Consider the following 15,647-nt stretch of genomic DNA (forward strand, 5'->3'; position numbering starts at 1 on the left):
CACGTTTTACAAAAGAATTGGTGTGCAATTCGCTTTCTCTTATCCTACTAATTATTACAGAAATTGCATAGAACGAAGAAGATGTGATCAATTTCATTACATTTCAATTTTGTTCTAAAACAAATATATAAAGATAGAAATAAATATTTTGTATCTAAACAAGAATCAGTGATGGTGACACAGGGAAGTGCACAGTATTAATATGTTCCTTTGCCCATACGACACAGCAACAAACCATTGAAGCCACTGCCCAAAGGAAATGAACTCTCTTAAATGATTCTAAATTTACCAACCACCCTTCACCAAAATTCAAGCAAGTTTTTTAGGACGTCTATATATAAATATGAATTTTATAAAAAAAAAATATTTATTTATTTGTACTAATGTTGAACTTTCAGTACTATTTAATATATTTTTTTCAAAACTTATCGACAGCCAAAAACAGTGTTACTATTATTATTTTATTTTTACCGATGGCTCAAAACCGTCAATAATATTAGTAAAAAAATTTTAACTCCGATTCACCCACGTACTTTTATTCCGTAATATTAGGGAGACAAAAAAACAGCTAAAATTTGTCTTATTTAGTATTTATTAATTGTCGCAACAATTAATAAATGCTAAATAAAGTAAATTATGATTGTTTTTTATTAATTTTCTTTGGTTACCAAATATTTTTTCTTTTATCGATGGTGGTCGATAAAATTGATTAATTGTCGGTAAAAATTGTTCGTCTTATACTGCCTGCATGCATTTAGGTCTTTTTTTTTATAGCATTTTTTTACTACTCACACGTTTTCATGTAAAGATTAAAATTAAATTAAGACTTTGATATGTATTATATTACACAATTTATTTAGATATATTAAATTATTTATTGATCTTAGCTATTATTTTTGTATGAATATATTTTTATATGGGTAGTTATTTTTTTTTTCTTTGGACTCAAATTCAAGTAGATTTTAGGTTAAAGAATTAAATATTTACCATCACAACTAATTTCGTATTGGTCAATTGAAGCCGAATTGATAATATAATGCTCCTTTTGTTATTTTTAATATGCTACAGTGATTTTTTGATATATTTATATTCTCAAATTAATATATAATTTATTGTATTTAAAAGAATTGATGGTACTACCTCATAAAAAGACAACAAATTAAGTAATAACTTTAACCTCCTAATCATTTGTAGCTAATTAACACTGAAAGCTTTTGCAATGAATTGTGACATGTCTTGACCATAAAATTTTGACAACCTTTAATTCCCTTTGTCTATAAAATTTGATTCAGCAAGAAATAAATAAAAGTAACTCCCAACTGTTCTTGCTCTTTAATTTGCAATAAATAAAATTGTTGAGAAAGACAAAGCAAATTCCCTAAAGATAAAGCATTGGTCAAAGATGCTTCTTAATTATAAGGCATTCCTTCACTCCCCTGCCCCAAGTAAAAGGGAAAGAGAAAAAGGACTAACAAATCTACATGTTAATCAATGCTTAATTAGACCTAAATTATTAGTAACCAAAAAATCTCCAAATTTTGCAAAGAGCTATAGATCCTTTTCTACAACTATAGTTAGTTGATCACCAGAACTATATGTGTATGCTTATTAACCAAGGTATTCTGTGATTCATAACCAATTCTATAGGCCATTTTATAAAATTGATATTATTTTTTATTGTCTACTATAATCAATTTTTTTTTCTGTTGACTTGAATTTATTAGAAGTGAAGTATTTGGTTATAGTTCAAATGACATAGTCGTCTCATACCTACTTAGAAGTTGCGAGTTCGAGTCTCCTTATTTTTGGTAAAAAAAAAAAAGAAGTGAAGTATTTTTACTTTAATTTTATATCTAAATTACCTCTAGCTAATGAAGAAAATAAATTTCCAAAATAAATCACTTTAAATCAAAATTAGTTCTAACTTATAACTAAGTAAGTTAATTCTACAATTAACTGAAATCAATTCTAGAAAAGTAGAACTAATTAAGCACAAGCCTAATTAGAAAAAAAAAAAAAAAAACTTTTTAAGATACATGAATACACCTTAATTAAAAAAAGCTTATCCTCTGAAACTGAAGACACAACCTTTGGCATTTAAAATTAGTTGCCCTCTAAACATGATGAATAGAACACAACTACAAAGAATTACAGAGAAAAACTCCAAGCAAAAGTACAATAAATCACAATAATGGCCATGCAACATCCAAGGCCAAACCAAAAAAAAAAAAAAAAACTTATCCTTAAGACATATTTGATAATTATTTCAAAATAAAAAAATACAGAAATACTTAAACAATATTGAAAAGGAAAATATGGCTTCAGACAAAAATATTTACTTGTTTTTGTACATGTCTATTTTTTAATAAATAAATATATATCTAACGATATATATTTATATTTTTATCATTAATTAATTAATTAATTATACATACTTCAAAACAAAACGCAGTCTTTAATTACCTTTTATTGTGCTTTTCTCTTGTAAGAACTTTGGAAACCACTGTTAGAGCTCATGGCACGTGAAATTGCAAAGCACAATGCCGATGAAGAAGGTGGTGGTGATGATGAACCACCACCATCTTCTTCATTATTCGCCCCTCTAAAGTCGAAAGACGAAGAACCATAACTCAAGAATCTCCTCCTTCCGATCTTCGCCATGGGGACAACCTTGGACGAATCCGAGGTTGTCCACCTCGAAGACAAAGAACATGACGGTGATGGCGACGGTGAATGCGAAGGCGTAATAATCTTCTTGAGACTCATCTTTGTAAACAATGCCATGAAAATGTTGCTACTTGATCTTGAATTATTCTTCTTCACCCTCTTCAATGCATTATTATTAAGATTGTTGTTGTTGTTGTTGTGATAAGAGGGTGGTGGAGTTAAAGGAGGAAGAGTTTCTTGAGAGAATAATTTGTACTTTGGTGTGCCAGGTTGAGATTCCCAAACAAATGGGACATTAACAGAAGAAGAAGAGAATCTGAAAGATGGGTTTGCCATTGAAGTTTCCTTTGACAGAAGCCTGCAGAAGAATTTATCATCTTGCTTAATCTGAAGAACACTATTACTACTACTCTTCTGAGAAATCTGATCAACTTTTGCATTTAACATCTTTTTTTTTTTTTTTGGATCTGAAGTATTATTGTACTATGTTTGTATGTATGTGTGATGTAGATTTAAGTTGTTTCTTTTTGGTGCAAGGAAAGTGTGAGTGCCAAACACAAATGAATTCATCACAATTTGCACATCCTTTTTATATGTAACAACTCTTTGTGTTAGGAGAATTTATTTTTAGGAGATTAGGTTATGGGGGTATACTAAACGTGTACTCTTAGTTAATAATTCATACAAAACAAAAATTTAAGTTTAAAAAGTTTAGAACTTCTAGAAATGTTAATAATTTTTTAAGAAAAAAATATAAATAAAAATAATTATGTTAAATGTACATCAAAATTAACCATCAAAATCAGTTATTAATAAAAAATATACGTTAAAATATAAAATATATATTAAAAATAAGTTAAGCAATACATATATTTATGCACAAATATATAATCACTGCTTTTTATGATTAATTTTAATATACAAATAATATTTTTAAAATAAAATTATTATTCACATAAAATTATCTTTACATAAAAATGTCTTTATTAAAATATAATAATAAATTAATTAACATAATTTCAATTAGAATCTCTATTCTTCAAACAAAGCGATCTTTATGTGAGTAACTATTATATATAAGACTCGTATTATTTATTGCTTTTTAATCAAAGCTATCTAATAATTATTTTTTAAATTAAATCACCGACATCTAAATTTTATTACTAAGAATATGACTATATTTTGACTCAGTAAAATCTCAAGTGGACAAAGGCCTAACTTCCAATGAGAATATTTAATATTATTTTTTTTTTCAAAATATATATGAACTTAAAATTAGAGAATAAAATACATATAATTAAAAATATAATAATTTATGTGTCTTCTTTTATCATTTTAAATTTAAAAAAAAATAATTTCATAACATAATATCAGAGTTTTTATAATTGAAAGATATAGAGTTTAATTTTTATTTTCTCCAAAAGAAAAAATGGCATAAAACAAAATTTTTTTTTTATAAAAAATCAAATAAATTAAAAAAAGTATTACTTAAAAAAATGTGTTAAAAATATAATTATTTATATATTTTTTTTATCAATTTAAATTTTGAATAATACTGCACATTTAAGTTTTTTTTGTTAACCAAGTTGATCTAACATAACAAAAATAAGTTATAATTAACATTATTTAAAATTTTAATTATTTAATTTAGTTGGATTTGATTTATAAAATAAATAACTTGAATGTGTAATATTATTCTTAAATTTTATTGAAAAATAGTTTAATGTCTTTATTATCTTAATTATAAAAGTGTAATTATTAATATACTTTATTCGCATTAAAAATGTATTGTAAGATTATGCAAATATGATTTATATGTTACTCATGCAACTTTATTATTATGAACAGCAAGTCAGCAATTGTTATTGAAAGCTTACAATTCAAGTAACAAAGCTTCCAATTTTCTGCACCTAACCATCTTGAACATTTCTTCTGGACTTACTTTACATTTACAGTGCCCCTGACAAAGATTTGGGCCTATAATTAATTAGGCTAGCAAAGCTGAAGCAACAATAATATCTCAATTAAGAAAAATCTAAATAAAACTAACATGAATATAATGGTTAACTGAACTAATCAATTGGCTTTTATTTTTGGTATTGGACCCCACAAATGTGTAACATTTAAACCTTATAAATCACCACTTGATTCTGGAAAGTAGTTGATGTGTATTAAATAGGAACTATATAATAACAACCCTCTCTTAAATTACACACACTACATGAATTTCTTGATCCGGTATGGTATACCTAAGAAGGGTACCAAAAATTTACGGCTGTAGACCCTATAATAATATGGCCTTTGTGAGGAGGAAAAATTGGAAGCGTCCACTCTGGAAATTAAAATATTTATTTTGATTTTTGAAAGGAGTTATCATATTAAATAACGGAAATGTTTGGTAACCAAAGAAAATCAGCAAAAAACAGTCATAACTTATCTTATTTAGCATTCATTAATTGTTGCGATAATTAATTAATGCTAAATAAGGCAAATTTTGCCTGTTTTTTTTTTTTTTGTCTACCTAGTATTACCTAAATAGTCCCTGATTTTTTATTTTAAAGATAAATAAATTATTGACTAATTAAAAATATAAAAACATCTTTCACTTTCTAAAATACGAGACATCTAAGTCTTTTTAAAAAACTGATTTCTTCTTATATATTTTGGATAAAAAAAGACTTAAATGTTTCGTATTTTAAAAGGTTAGAACGTTTTTGTATTTTCAATTTGTTAAACATATGTGTTTTCGAATTAAAAAATTAAAAACTTATTTATCTTTTTCTCATATATATTTGTATAAGAAAAAAATATTTATAAATATTGTTAAAATTTATTTGATAAATGTTTTAAAATTAAAAATATATAAAAACTGAAACAAAATTAAATAAATTAAAAAAAGTTTTTTTTTTCCCTTTATATTGAATACATGAAAAATTGCCATATTTTGTTTGAAGATACAAAGTTTTGCCTACTTTAATATTTATTTCATACTACCGTATATATAGTGAAACAAATTTATAACTCCTAGTAATCTTTGTATTTTTGTTGGAACAGAAAGTTTCCAATTACCAAATAACCATAATTCATTCAAAAATAGTGTGGTAGCTTAAATTACCAAAATTTAGGTATACAAATAAAACTTAGTTCTATTTTAAAAGGCAACAAAACATGGGGCACACATGCCACATTAAGGGATACTATACTCGTCATCATAATTTCCATTACAGCGTTGTTATAATGATCATTGTTAATAGTGCTAGACTTCTTCACAATTCACATGCAGCAGCTTCCATTTATTAGGACTGAAGTTATTGATATGGTCACATGGGAATCTTTAATATCTAAAAGACTAAGAAAATGAGGACATATGGTTCTATTCTAATTTTCTATCTGCCATCATGATGATATTGAATGAGACTGATGTTAAATGAAATTAGAGGGAAGATGACCTACTTTGTGTCCATATTCATTTATGGCATAGATTTTAGTGGGTTGTGGACAGTGAAGTGTGTGTGTGTGTATATGTGTAATGTAAGGTCATTGCATGGCACCTGGACTTGCCCATTACACGTAGGCCATATATATATATATTCAACTATAGTTATGATGATTGCCATAAAATTTTAGTAACATGTAGTTAAAATCAACATCATGTTCTTTTTTATTGTTTAAATGCTTAGTAGCATTTTTAATTTTTAAAATCAACATCATTTTTAATTTTTATTGTTTTTTTTTTAATTGGGTTTAAATGCTTGGAAATTATTCTTGCTTGATTAGTTCTTGTTCATATCTGGCTTAATATTATGGTTCAGGTCCAAGTAAGTTAAAAAGGCTTAATCTAAAGGTTGGTCTTTACCACCTAACCGACCTCCCAAAAAAAATGTCGAACTCGAGATGAGCTGACAGATAACACTTATTCAAATAAGTAACTGCCTCCTAAAATTTCTCATCCACTTTCAGAAGTAATATCTCAACAATCCTAAGATAAAGAGATGGTTATCCACCTTCTAAAGTGGAACTACTCCAACGGTGGTTATTGGATCACCACTATAAATACCCTAACGCACTCAAGTAAAACTAAGTTCCAATACTCTCCAGACCTGCTTATCCCCTTGCTAACTTAGGCATCTGAGTGTCTTTGCAGGTAGCACACCCCATTCTTCGAAACACGTAACTCGAATGACAACTCTCGAACGTGAACAAGTCGTAGACCACCTTCCATTAATGCTTGGGCTAATCCTTCAAACCCAATCTACCTATCTCAAGTTACCTACGTAACAGTTCTCTTTCTTTTATAATTGTCCAACTTTGGTATAGCTCGACTTTTTTGTAAATTGATAGGTACCCTGAACTCAAGTTAGCTTTTTAAAATTCTTACGAGTCATCCTTTAGTTATTAGCATGCATGTCGTGACCATAGTCAACAGCTCGGCTTGTGTGGGTGGAGATTGTTCATCTAGACATCTACCATAGTCAAAGTCTAAATGGAGCAGAAAATAAAAAATCTAAATTTTTGCTTTAGAGTAGGCGTTAAATGTTCTTGCTTGATTAATCCTCTTTTCTGTATAACTCATCCAGTTTTTGTTGAGCTCAGTCTTCCGTAGATAAATGAAGTATGTGTCAATTGACAAAAAATACAGAGTGTGTATCTACAAAAAATATTTCGATATTTAAATTAATTTTTTTAGAATTTTCTCAAGTTATAATTAAGTGGAATTTTTTACATATATTTTTTCCTATTCTTCTGAAGTGTTGGATTTTAGAAGTATTTGATAATGTAATTATTGTTTTTACAAATGAACGAATAATCATGTGTGATATTAATTAACCACAAAGAACATAACTAAGTATAATTATCTATCTAATTACAAAATTTGGAACTTTTTTTTGTGGAATTTCCTCCAGAAAGTATTGTTACGTTCATCGATGAACAGGTAAATTGTGGTTGCATATGCAGTGATTTTGAGAGTTAATTTGGAAATAGAAACAAATAAGAGAGAGCTTATATATTCAAAATTAATTTATAATGTAACTGTCACTCTCTGATGAATTATAGTATATGCAATTTGTTAGGTATCATAAGTGAAAAAAGAGAAGACTAGCAATGTGATTAACAAAAAACAGAGAAGATAGAATTGATTATACAGAGCGTAATTTTGATTTCTAGTTATTCAGAAAGGAGCATACTTTCTATTTATATACAAGGACTTAATTGAATATGTTCCGTCCGGAAGGAGCTGAAGTATACGACGTCTTGCTAACTGCTGGACTTCGCAGAAGAGCTATAAATCATCCAGGAAGCAGCGCTATAGAGGGACCTCGACACCTTGAAACACAGCGGCGGGAGCACCTGCAAAAAGCACTCCGACGCTTAAGTTAGAATGAGAATTATCAGTAAGTGAAGGGAGTAAACTAGAGTGAGTTATGTAACCTGTCTTTTCTGGGTTATTTGGGTTTGGTTTTATAGATGGATGAGGTGATGTACGTTGCTTGGTTGTTCCGATATTGGTGGCTTTAGAGAGTGTGTTTTGTTGTTGTTGGTAACGGCTAATGGATAGTTTTTGACTTGTACGTGTATTTAGTCAAGTAGTTCGTTTCTGTTTTGATTTATTTGTTTCCGAGATTTATGGTCGGTTATTGATGTTGATAGGATTTCCGAGCTTAGTGGGGTACACGTCATAGCCCCCAAGGTCGGCTGGCATTGTGTGTGAATGGTAGGCGAGCTTTTTTGCTTTGTCGTTCTTGGACTTTTCTCAAATGAATTTTAGAGGAATTTTGAGTGACCTTGAAAGACTCTCGCTGTTTCTTCTCTTGCAAAACGTGCTCGCTTTTAATGTGCTCTCTTGCCGTTTGGGTTTTCCACATTTTTTAGTGGTTGCGGTTTAAGTTACCCACGAAGTTAGTGGGCTTTGCAATAATTTTTCTTTGTTTCGGAAATTGCTGTTTCAAATTCTTCCTAGTACCTGACTTTTGCTATGACTTCCAAAGGTTTGTCCCTTTCTCTGTAGTTTGTTCTTGTTTCTCTATTCTTTCTTCTGAAATGGCGAAAGATAAAGAAAAAGAGAAGGTTGTGGAAGACGATGAGGCGAATCCGTATCATTGGGTTCATGATGACGTGAAGACTCGTTCCTCCTCATTTGTTAGTGCTGACTCTATGGGTGAGATTCGGGGTTTGAATGTTGTAAAGGAGGGTTCGGGTGCTGTTGTTGAGTTCCTCCCATGCTCTATTGAAGATAGGGTTTGTGAAAGGAGGGGAGATTGGCAGTATTTTTACTTTTATACGCCTTGTCTTGTTGAGCTTCATGTGAAGTTTCCTTTTTCTGCATTTGAGTGCGACGTTTTAACTCAGTTAAACTGCGTGCCTTCACAGTTGCATCCCAATTCGTGGGCGTTTCTGCGTGCTTTCCAATGTTTAATGAGCTTTCTGTCTGTTCCCTACTCTCTTGCTATATTTTTTTCTTTGTTCCAAGCGAAGGGGGTTCGAAAGGGGTTGTGGGTATGTTTGAGTAGCTACCCCGGTCGTTCTCTCTTTCTTCTTTATAAGTCTTCCTTCAAAAATTTTAAGTTTTTGTTTGTGAAAGTAAGATCAGTAGAGTCCGAATACCCTTTCTATCTTGATGACGAATTGATAGAGAGGTTTCCCCTGTATTGGTGCTCGGAACCCTGTCAGATTCTCGAGGCTGTGGAGCGAAGTGAGGAAGAAGAGCGTTTGTTAGACTTTTTGGTTGAGAGTTTTCCCGGGGGGGAGTGTCTGTCTATTCCTGACCTTCTTCGCTATCATGACTCTGGTGATGTGGAGGGTTTGAAAACATATTTAGGTACTTCTTTGATTGTTCTATGATTATTTCTCATTCGTTTTATTTATTCTGACCTTTTGCTTCTGCGTAGGTGGGCGAGTTCCTCTCCTTGATCCGTCACGTCTTCAGACTTTTCTGAAGAAGAAAAAAGATAGAAGCTTACTGATGCCACTATGGCCGCGAATGAGGGGGTGGTGATGCTGCTCAATCTGTTGCTCAAGCGGCGTCCTCTTTCAAAAGGAAGAGGGATGTTGCTGAAAAATCTGTGGAGGTAATTTCGGAAGAAATCAGGGAGGTTGTTGGAGGCGGCATGTTTGCTTTTGATCGGCAGAAGAAACTTCATGGTTTCATCCCTGGTTCTGGTTCGCATTCCCTATGGAGCGATCAATTTGACTTTGCCGATCTTGCTGATAGGGCGTCTCAATATCCTGGTGACATGCTTATGACTCGCCGTGTTGGCATGGAAGCTCTTGGTAAATTTGTTCAGGTAATATTTGTCATAGTCCGAGCTTTTTTAAAACATTTTTGTTTGTCTTTTGATTTTTATTTCGGCTTCAAATTTGTATAGATTGTTGCCTCTCGCTTAATGTGTGTTGGTCGTACCACTGAGCTCATTGGCGCTGAGCAGCAGGAGGCTATAAACAAAGTTGCTGATCTGGAGAAGTCATATAACGTGAGGATTGCTGAGTTGGAGAAAGCTGCTAAGGAGAAAGATGATGCTATTATCAGTGCTGTGGCTAAGGCAAAGGATTTTGAAGAGGAGGTGACTCGTTTAAGGGATCAGATTCGTCTATTGCAAGCTGAAGTTAAGGAGAATGATGTGGCTAAGGGTCAGCTTACTTCCCGTGTTCATGAGTTGGAGGAGAATGGTATGGAGATGTTCTCTTATGGATTTGAGCGAGCTGTAAGTCAGATTGCTGTGTTGGCTCCAGATTTTGACAGTGATCAACTTGATATGACCAAGATAGTAGTTGGTGGAAAGTTGGTTGTAGACGGCACTGTGGAGGAGCACGATGAGAACGCTCCTCCCTCTTAGTTCGTTTTGTTAATATTTTGGATATGTATAGTTGACTCTCTACCTTTTGACTTAGTGTTGTTGACCGAGGTTTGGTCCTCTTGTTTTGTTGATATTTTGAACTGTTTGTTTTGGCCGAGGTTGGGCCAAATTGGTGATATCATTTTGTTTGTGATTTTTGTATGCTTTATTGCTTTCGAATTGTCATTTGTTAGGCCCGGATTTGTTTGAGAGAATCGTTCGATAATTTGGATATATTGGGCGTCCGGCCTCATTAAAACCCTTCCTTAGGCAAAACCCTTTTTGTTTTGGGAAAAAAGCTCTAAGGGGGAAAAGAGTACCTCCATCCGCTAATTGTACAATTCATGATCTATACAGTTTCAATGATGAAACATTCTAGTTCCCTGACACTGGGTTGCCTTGTAGTGTTTGGAGTTGATAAGCTCCCATTCCAAGTACTTTTACTATTCGGAAGGGTCCTTCCCAGTTCGCGGCGAGCTTGCCATGCGAAGGAGGTCGTCTTGCATCTTCGGTTCGTCTGAGGACTAAATCGTCCTTCGAAAAAGCTCTTGGGACGACTTTGCTATTGTGTTATCTTACAGCCAATTCTTTCATGGTTCTCTGCTTGATTGCCGCGATATCCCTATCTTCTTCGACGAGGTCAAGCTCGGCGTTTCTTATATGGGTGTTGTGTTGTTCGTCATATAGCTCGGTCCTTATTGTGGGTGCTCCGACTTCTACTGGAATTAGCGCTTCTGTCCCATATACTAGTTTGAAGGGTGTTTCGCCTGTGTTTGTTTGTATTGTTGTGTTGTAGCTCCACAATACTTCTGGGATTAGTTCGGCCCATTCACCCTTTGCATTGTCAAGTTTTCTCTTTATTGCCTGCAATATAACTCGGTTTGCAGCTTCGGCCTGCCCATTGGTTTGTGGGTGTTCGACCGAGCTAAAATGGTGCTGTATATTAAAATTTTTTAGAAATGAGCCGAGCTTATTATCGGTAAATTGTCTACCATTGTCTGATATTATTTCCCTTGGTATTCCAAATCGGCATATTATGTTTTTCCATATAAAAGATCTTACCTTTTTGGCTGTTATCTTTGCTAAGGGTTGTGCTTCTATCCATTTTGAGAAGTAGTCAATTGATACTAAAAGAAACTTTACCTGACCTGGTGCTATTGGAAATGGGCCGAGGATGTCAAGCCCCATCTGTGAAAAGGCCAGCTTACCTCCATGCTGTGCAATACCTCGGCCGGCTTTGTAGATACAACTTCATGCTTTTGGCATTTGTCACATGTCTTGACCTTTGTTATGCAATCTCTTTTCATGGTCGGCCAAAAGTATCCTGTTCGGACAATTTTTGCGGCTAGGGCTCGTCCTCCGATGTGGTTTCCGCATACGCCCTCATGTACTTCGTCCATTACCTCTCTTGCCTCCTCGGTGTTTAGGCATTTTAGCAATGGTTGTGAGATGCCGCGCTTGTAAAGTTCTCCCTCTATGCTTGTATAGAGACTTGCTCTTCGTCTGAAATGTTGTGGGTTAAGCTCGTCTTTGGGCACGGTACCTGTATTGATATGCTCAAGAAAAGGTGTTCTCCAGTCATGGAGGTGGTTAATGTTTGTTATTGATAACAATTCAATGCTGGGTTTTTTAAGTGTCAGCTGTGATAATGCCGACGTTTGTGTGTCTGCCCTAGTGGCGAAAAGTTTAGATAATATGTCAGCTCTAACGTTCTTTTCTCTATGGACATGTAAAATGATAAATGAACTAAACTTTGAAATAAGATCCTTTGCTATGAGCCAATATCGCTCTAGTAAAGGATCTTTTACCTGATATTCTCCTCGGATTTGTTGAACCACCAAGAGAAAATCACAATGTGCTGTCAGGCTTTGTATCTGGAGGTTGAGGGCGAGCTTGAGTCCGGCAATGAGGGCCTCATACTCGGCCTGTTTGTTGCTTGCTGGGAAGTGGAACTGTAGTGACTGTTCGGCCACCACGTTGTCTCCTTCCTTCAGAATTATCCCAGCTCCGCTTCCTCCTCGGCTGGATGCTCCGTCGACGTGTAGCTCCCAGCACTTGTTGTGCTTATCCGAGGTTAGTTCCGATATAAAGTCGGCGAGGATTTGTGCTTTTAATGCCAACCTTGGTTGAAATTGGATATCAAATTCTGAAAGCTCTATAGACCATTTAGTCAGCCGTCCAGCTAGCTCTGGCTTTGTCAGTATTTGTCGTAATGGTTGGTTTGTCCGTACTATTATTGTGTGACTCTGAAAGTAGTGTCTAAGTCTTCTTGCCGTTATTACAAGTGCTAAAGCTAGCTATTCTATCTTCGGATACCTTTGTTCCGTTGACTGCATGACTCTACTGACGAAGTATACCGGTTGTTGTGTCTTTCCTGTCTCAATGACTAAAGCCGAGCTTATAGAAAAATTAGAAATAGATAAATATAGGTATAAAGGTTTACCGACTTCTGGTCTTTGCGGCACTGGTGGTGATGACAAGATGGATTTGAGCTCGGCGAACGCTTTCTCGCATTCCTCTATCCATTGAAACTTTTTATTCTTCGTTATGGTTTGGAAGAAGTGGTATGATCGACTTGATGCTGATGGTAGGAACCGAGATAGTGCTGCTATCCTTCCTGCCAATTGTTGTACTTCTTTTATTGTTTTAGGGCTCGTCATGTTAAGTATTGCTTCGTATTTTTCAGGATTCGCTTCGATTCCTCGTGAAGTTAGCATGAATCCGAGGAATTTGCCTCCTTGCACCCCAAAGGCGTATTTCTCTGGGTTGAGTCTCATCTTGTATGCTCGTAACTGTTCAAATATCTCTTTGAGGTCGTCGCAGTGTGACCTCTCGTGGGTGGTTTTGGCGACCATATCGTCGACATAGATTTCCATGTTCCACCTATTTGGTGATGGAACACCTTGTCCATCAGTCGTTGGTAGGTTGCGCCTGCATTCTTTAGACCAAATGGCATTACTCTATAACAAAAATTTCCATGTTCAATTATAAATGCTGTTTTGCTTTGGTCTTCTGGATGCATAAGTATCTGGTTGTAACCAGAGTATGCATCCATGAAGCTCAAGCTTTTGAAACCTGATGCACTGTCTACGAGTTTATCGATGCAAGGTAAAGGATAGGTATCTTTAGGGCATGCCTTATTTAAATCTGTAAAGTCGACGCACATGCGCCATTTACCTGAGTTCTTCCTTACCATTACCACGTTCGAAATCCATGTGGTGAATCTGATTTCTTTGATGAATTTAGCTTTAAGAAGCTTTTCGGTTTCTTCTAGTGCTGCCTTTGATTTTTCTGCTCTGAGATTCCTCTTCTTTTGAGATACAGGTCGGCTTGTTTTGTTTGTGGCAAGCTTATGGCAGATGATGTTCGGGTCTATTCCTGGCATGTCCGCTGGAGTCCAGGCAAACAGGTCGGTGTTGTCTTGCAATACTTTTACGAGCTCTGATCTCTCTCTTCTTTGTAGTGCTTGACCGATGTATGTGACCTGTTCTGGTTTCTCCGTCAATGGAACTTTTTGGAGCTCGTCTGCTGGTTGAGGCCTTTCTTGGGTGTCCTCCCGAGGATCAAGCTCCGCTAAGGAGAGTACCTCAGTTGTGTTGTGGATTGCTTTGACCTCTTGCGGGAACTCTGGTCTCGGAGCCGACTTTTTTAGACTTGCATTGTAGCATTGCCGAGCTTGTTATCGGTCTGAATGTAGCGTCGCTATCTTTCCATCCTGTGCCTGGAATTTTACACATAAATGAAAAGTTGAAACTACTGCCCTGAACATGTTCAGAGCAGGTCTTCCGAGGATGATGTTATAAGGACTAGGACAGTCGACTATAAGATATTGTGTGTCAATGGTTCGTGACAATGGGTGGTTTTCCATCATTGTCTTCAACCATATGTAACCTTTAATTGGCACTCTCTCTCCAGAGAATCCGACTAATTCTCCAGATGAGGGTTGTATAAGTTTTTTAGATATTTTCATTTTTAGGAAAGTAGTGTAAAACAGAACGTCGGCACTGCTACCTGGGTCCAGAAGGACTTTTCTTACCAATAATTCGCCTGTTTGGATAGAGATTACCACTGGGTCGTCTGAGTGTGGCGCAGCCGAGCATATGTTCTTCTGGTTGAAAGTGATTTCTAGGTCTGAGGCATCCTTGTTGCTGTATGGTGTTGTTCCTTCTATTGCTAGCATTGCGCGATAGTTACGCTTTCTTGCCGAAGTTGTTTCTCCTCCCCCGGCGAATCCTCCTGATATGGTGTTTATGACCCCCTTAGGTGGTGTGTTGTTTGACCATTTATTGGTTTCTTTGCTTCCCGAGGTTTGTTGGCGTTCTTCCCTATCGTCCTCTTTATATTTTCTTCCTTCGATGTATTTGTCTAGGAGGCCCTGCCGGGCCAATCTTTCTAATAGGTCTTTGGCTATTACGCATTCATCGGTTGTGTGGCCGTACTTTTGGTGAAAGGCACAGTGCTTGCTCTTGTCGACGAATCTCTAATCTTGATAGCTCCCGGCTCTTGCTGGTGGTTTTATAATTTTAGCATTGGGTATTTCTTTGATTATTTTTTCCCTCCTTGTGTTGAACTTAGTGTAGTTGTCAAACTTTGGGGTTAGCCTGAAGGGCTTTTTGAGGTCTTTGACATTTGCCGATCTTGTGGCTTTGTCATCTTCTCTTTTGGGTTGTCTTCTCTCCATTTTTTCAGCTTCACGGAGTTCTTCAATCTCCATTTGTCCTACTGCCCTCTCTCGGAATTCTTCCAATGTCTTCGGCTTTGTTACCGCAATTGTTTCTCTAAACTTTCCGGGTCGGAGTCCGGCCTTTATGGCATGTAGGTGGACGGCGGGATCCAGGTCGGGAATCTCCATTGTTGCTTCTGCAAACCTGGTCAGATAATCTTTCAAGGTTTCTTGGGGACCTTGGCGGATGGTGCCGAGGTAATCCGATCCGTGTACGTATATCCTTGCTGCAGCGAAGTGGTCTATGAATGATTTTGCCAGTTCCTCAAAAGAAGAGATTGATCCTGCAGGTAGTTTTGAAAACCAAAGTAGAGCTGCGCCATCGAGGTAAGTAGGGAAAGCTCTGCAAAGAACAGGTTCGTTATTAGGGCCATTAAAGAACATCATAGATTAAAATTTCTTAATATGAGCCCGGGGGTCACCAA

The 15,647-nt window shown here is 35.2% G+C and overlaps 3 protein-coding genes across 3 annotated transcripts; 1 reads left to right on the plus strand and 2 right to left on the minus strand.

The window, feature by feature from the left end:
* Positions 1–2,237: 2,237 nt before the first annotated feature.
* On the minus strand, positions 2,238–3,237 carry LOC107628507 (uncharacterized). The gene has a single exon (XM_016331153.3). The coding sequence runs from the start codon at positions 3,112–3,114 to the stop codon at positions 2,467–2,469; it is 648 nt and encodes a 215-aa protein (XP_016186639.2). The 5' UTR covers positions 3,115–3,237; the 3' UTR covers positions 2,238–2,466.
* Positions 3,238–9,899: 6,662 nt separating this feature from the next.
* Positions 9,900–10,499, plus strand: LOC148575266 (uncharacterized). Its single transcript, XM_088503446.1, has 2 exons — positions 9,900–9,950; positions 10,032–10,499. Exons 1-2 carry the CDS (start codon positions 9,900–9,902, stop codon positions 10,497–10,499), a joined length of 519 nt encoding a protein of 172 aa, XP_088359572.1.
* Positions 10,500–11,069: 570 nt separating this feature from the next.
* LOC148575267 (uncharacterized) lies at positions 11,070–14,679 on the minus strand. Its single transcript, XM_088506149.1, has 5 exons — positions 14,267–14,679; positions 13,693–14,152; positions 12,857–13,459; positions 11,708–12,745; positions 11,070–11,435 (listed from the first exon to the last, which is right to left on the minus strand). Exons 1-5 carry the CDS (start codon positions 14,677–14,679, stop codon positions 11,070–11,072), a joined length of 2,880 nt encoding a protein of 959 aa, XP_088362275.1.
* Positions 14,680–15,647: the final 968 nt, after the last annotated feature.

The sequence above is a fragment of the Arachis ipaensis genome, chromosome B2 (assembly GCF_059453495.1).
Source record: "Arachis ipaensis isolate K30076 ecotype BB chromosome B2, ASM5945349v1, whole genome shotgun sequence".
Taxonomy (NCBI): domain Eukaryota; kingdom Viridiplantae; phylum Streptophyta; class Magnoliopsida; order Fabales; family Fabaceae; genus Arachis; species Arachis ipaensis.

Bases quoted from the DNA above. Each gene is read 5' to 3' on its own strand.
- LOC107628507 (XM_016331153.3), bottom strand. From the start codon at position 3,114: ATGTTAAATGCAAAAGTTGATCAGATTTCTCAGAAGAGTAGTAGTAAT.
- LOC148575266 (XM_088503446.1), top strand. From the start codon at position 9,900: ATGCTTATGACTCGCCGTGTTGGCATGGAAGCTCTTGGTAAATTTGTT. The intron at 9,951-10,031 runs GTAATATTTGTC...AAATTTGTATAG, and splicing joins CTCTTGGTAAATTTGTTCAG to ATTGTTGCCTCTCGCTTAAT.
- LOC148575267 (XM_088506149.1), bottom strand. From the start codon at position 14,679: ATGCTAGCAATAGAAGGAACAACACCATACAGCAACAAGGATGCCTCA. The intron at 14,153-14,266 runs GTTCAGGGCAGT...CTACAATGCAAG, and splicing joins GGAAGACCTGCTCTGAACAT to TCTAAAAAAGTCGGCTCCGA. The intron at 11,436-11,707 runs GTAAGCTGGCCT...TTTAATATACAG, and splicing joins AGGTATTGCACAGCATGGAG to CACCATTTTAGCTCGGTCGA.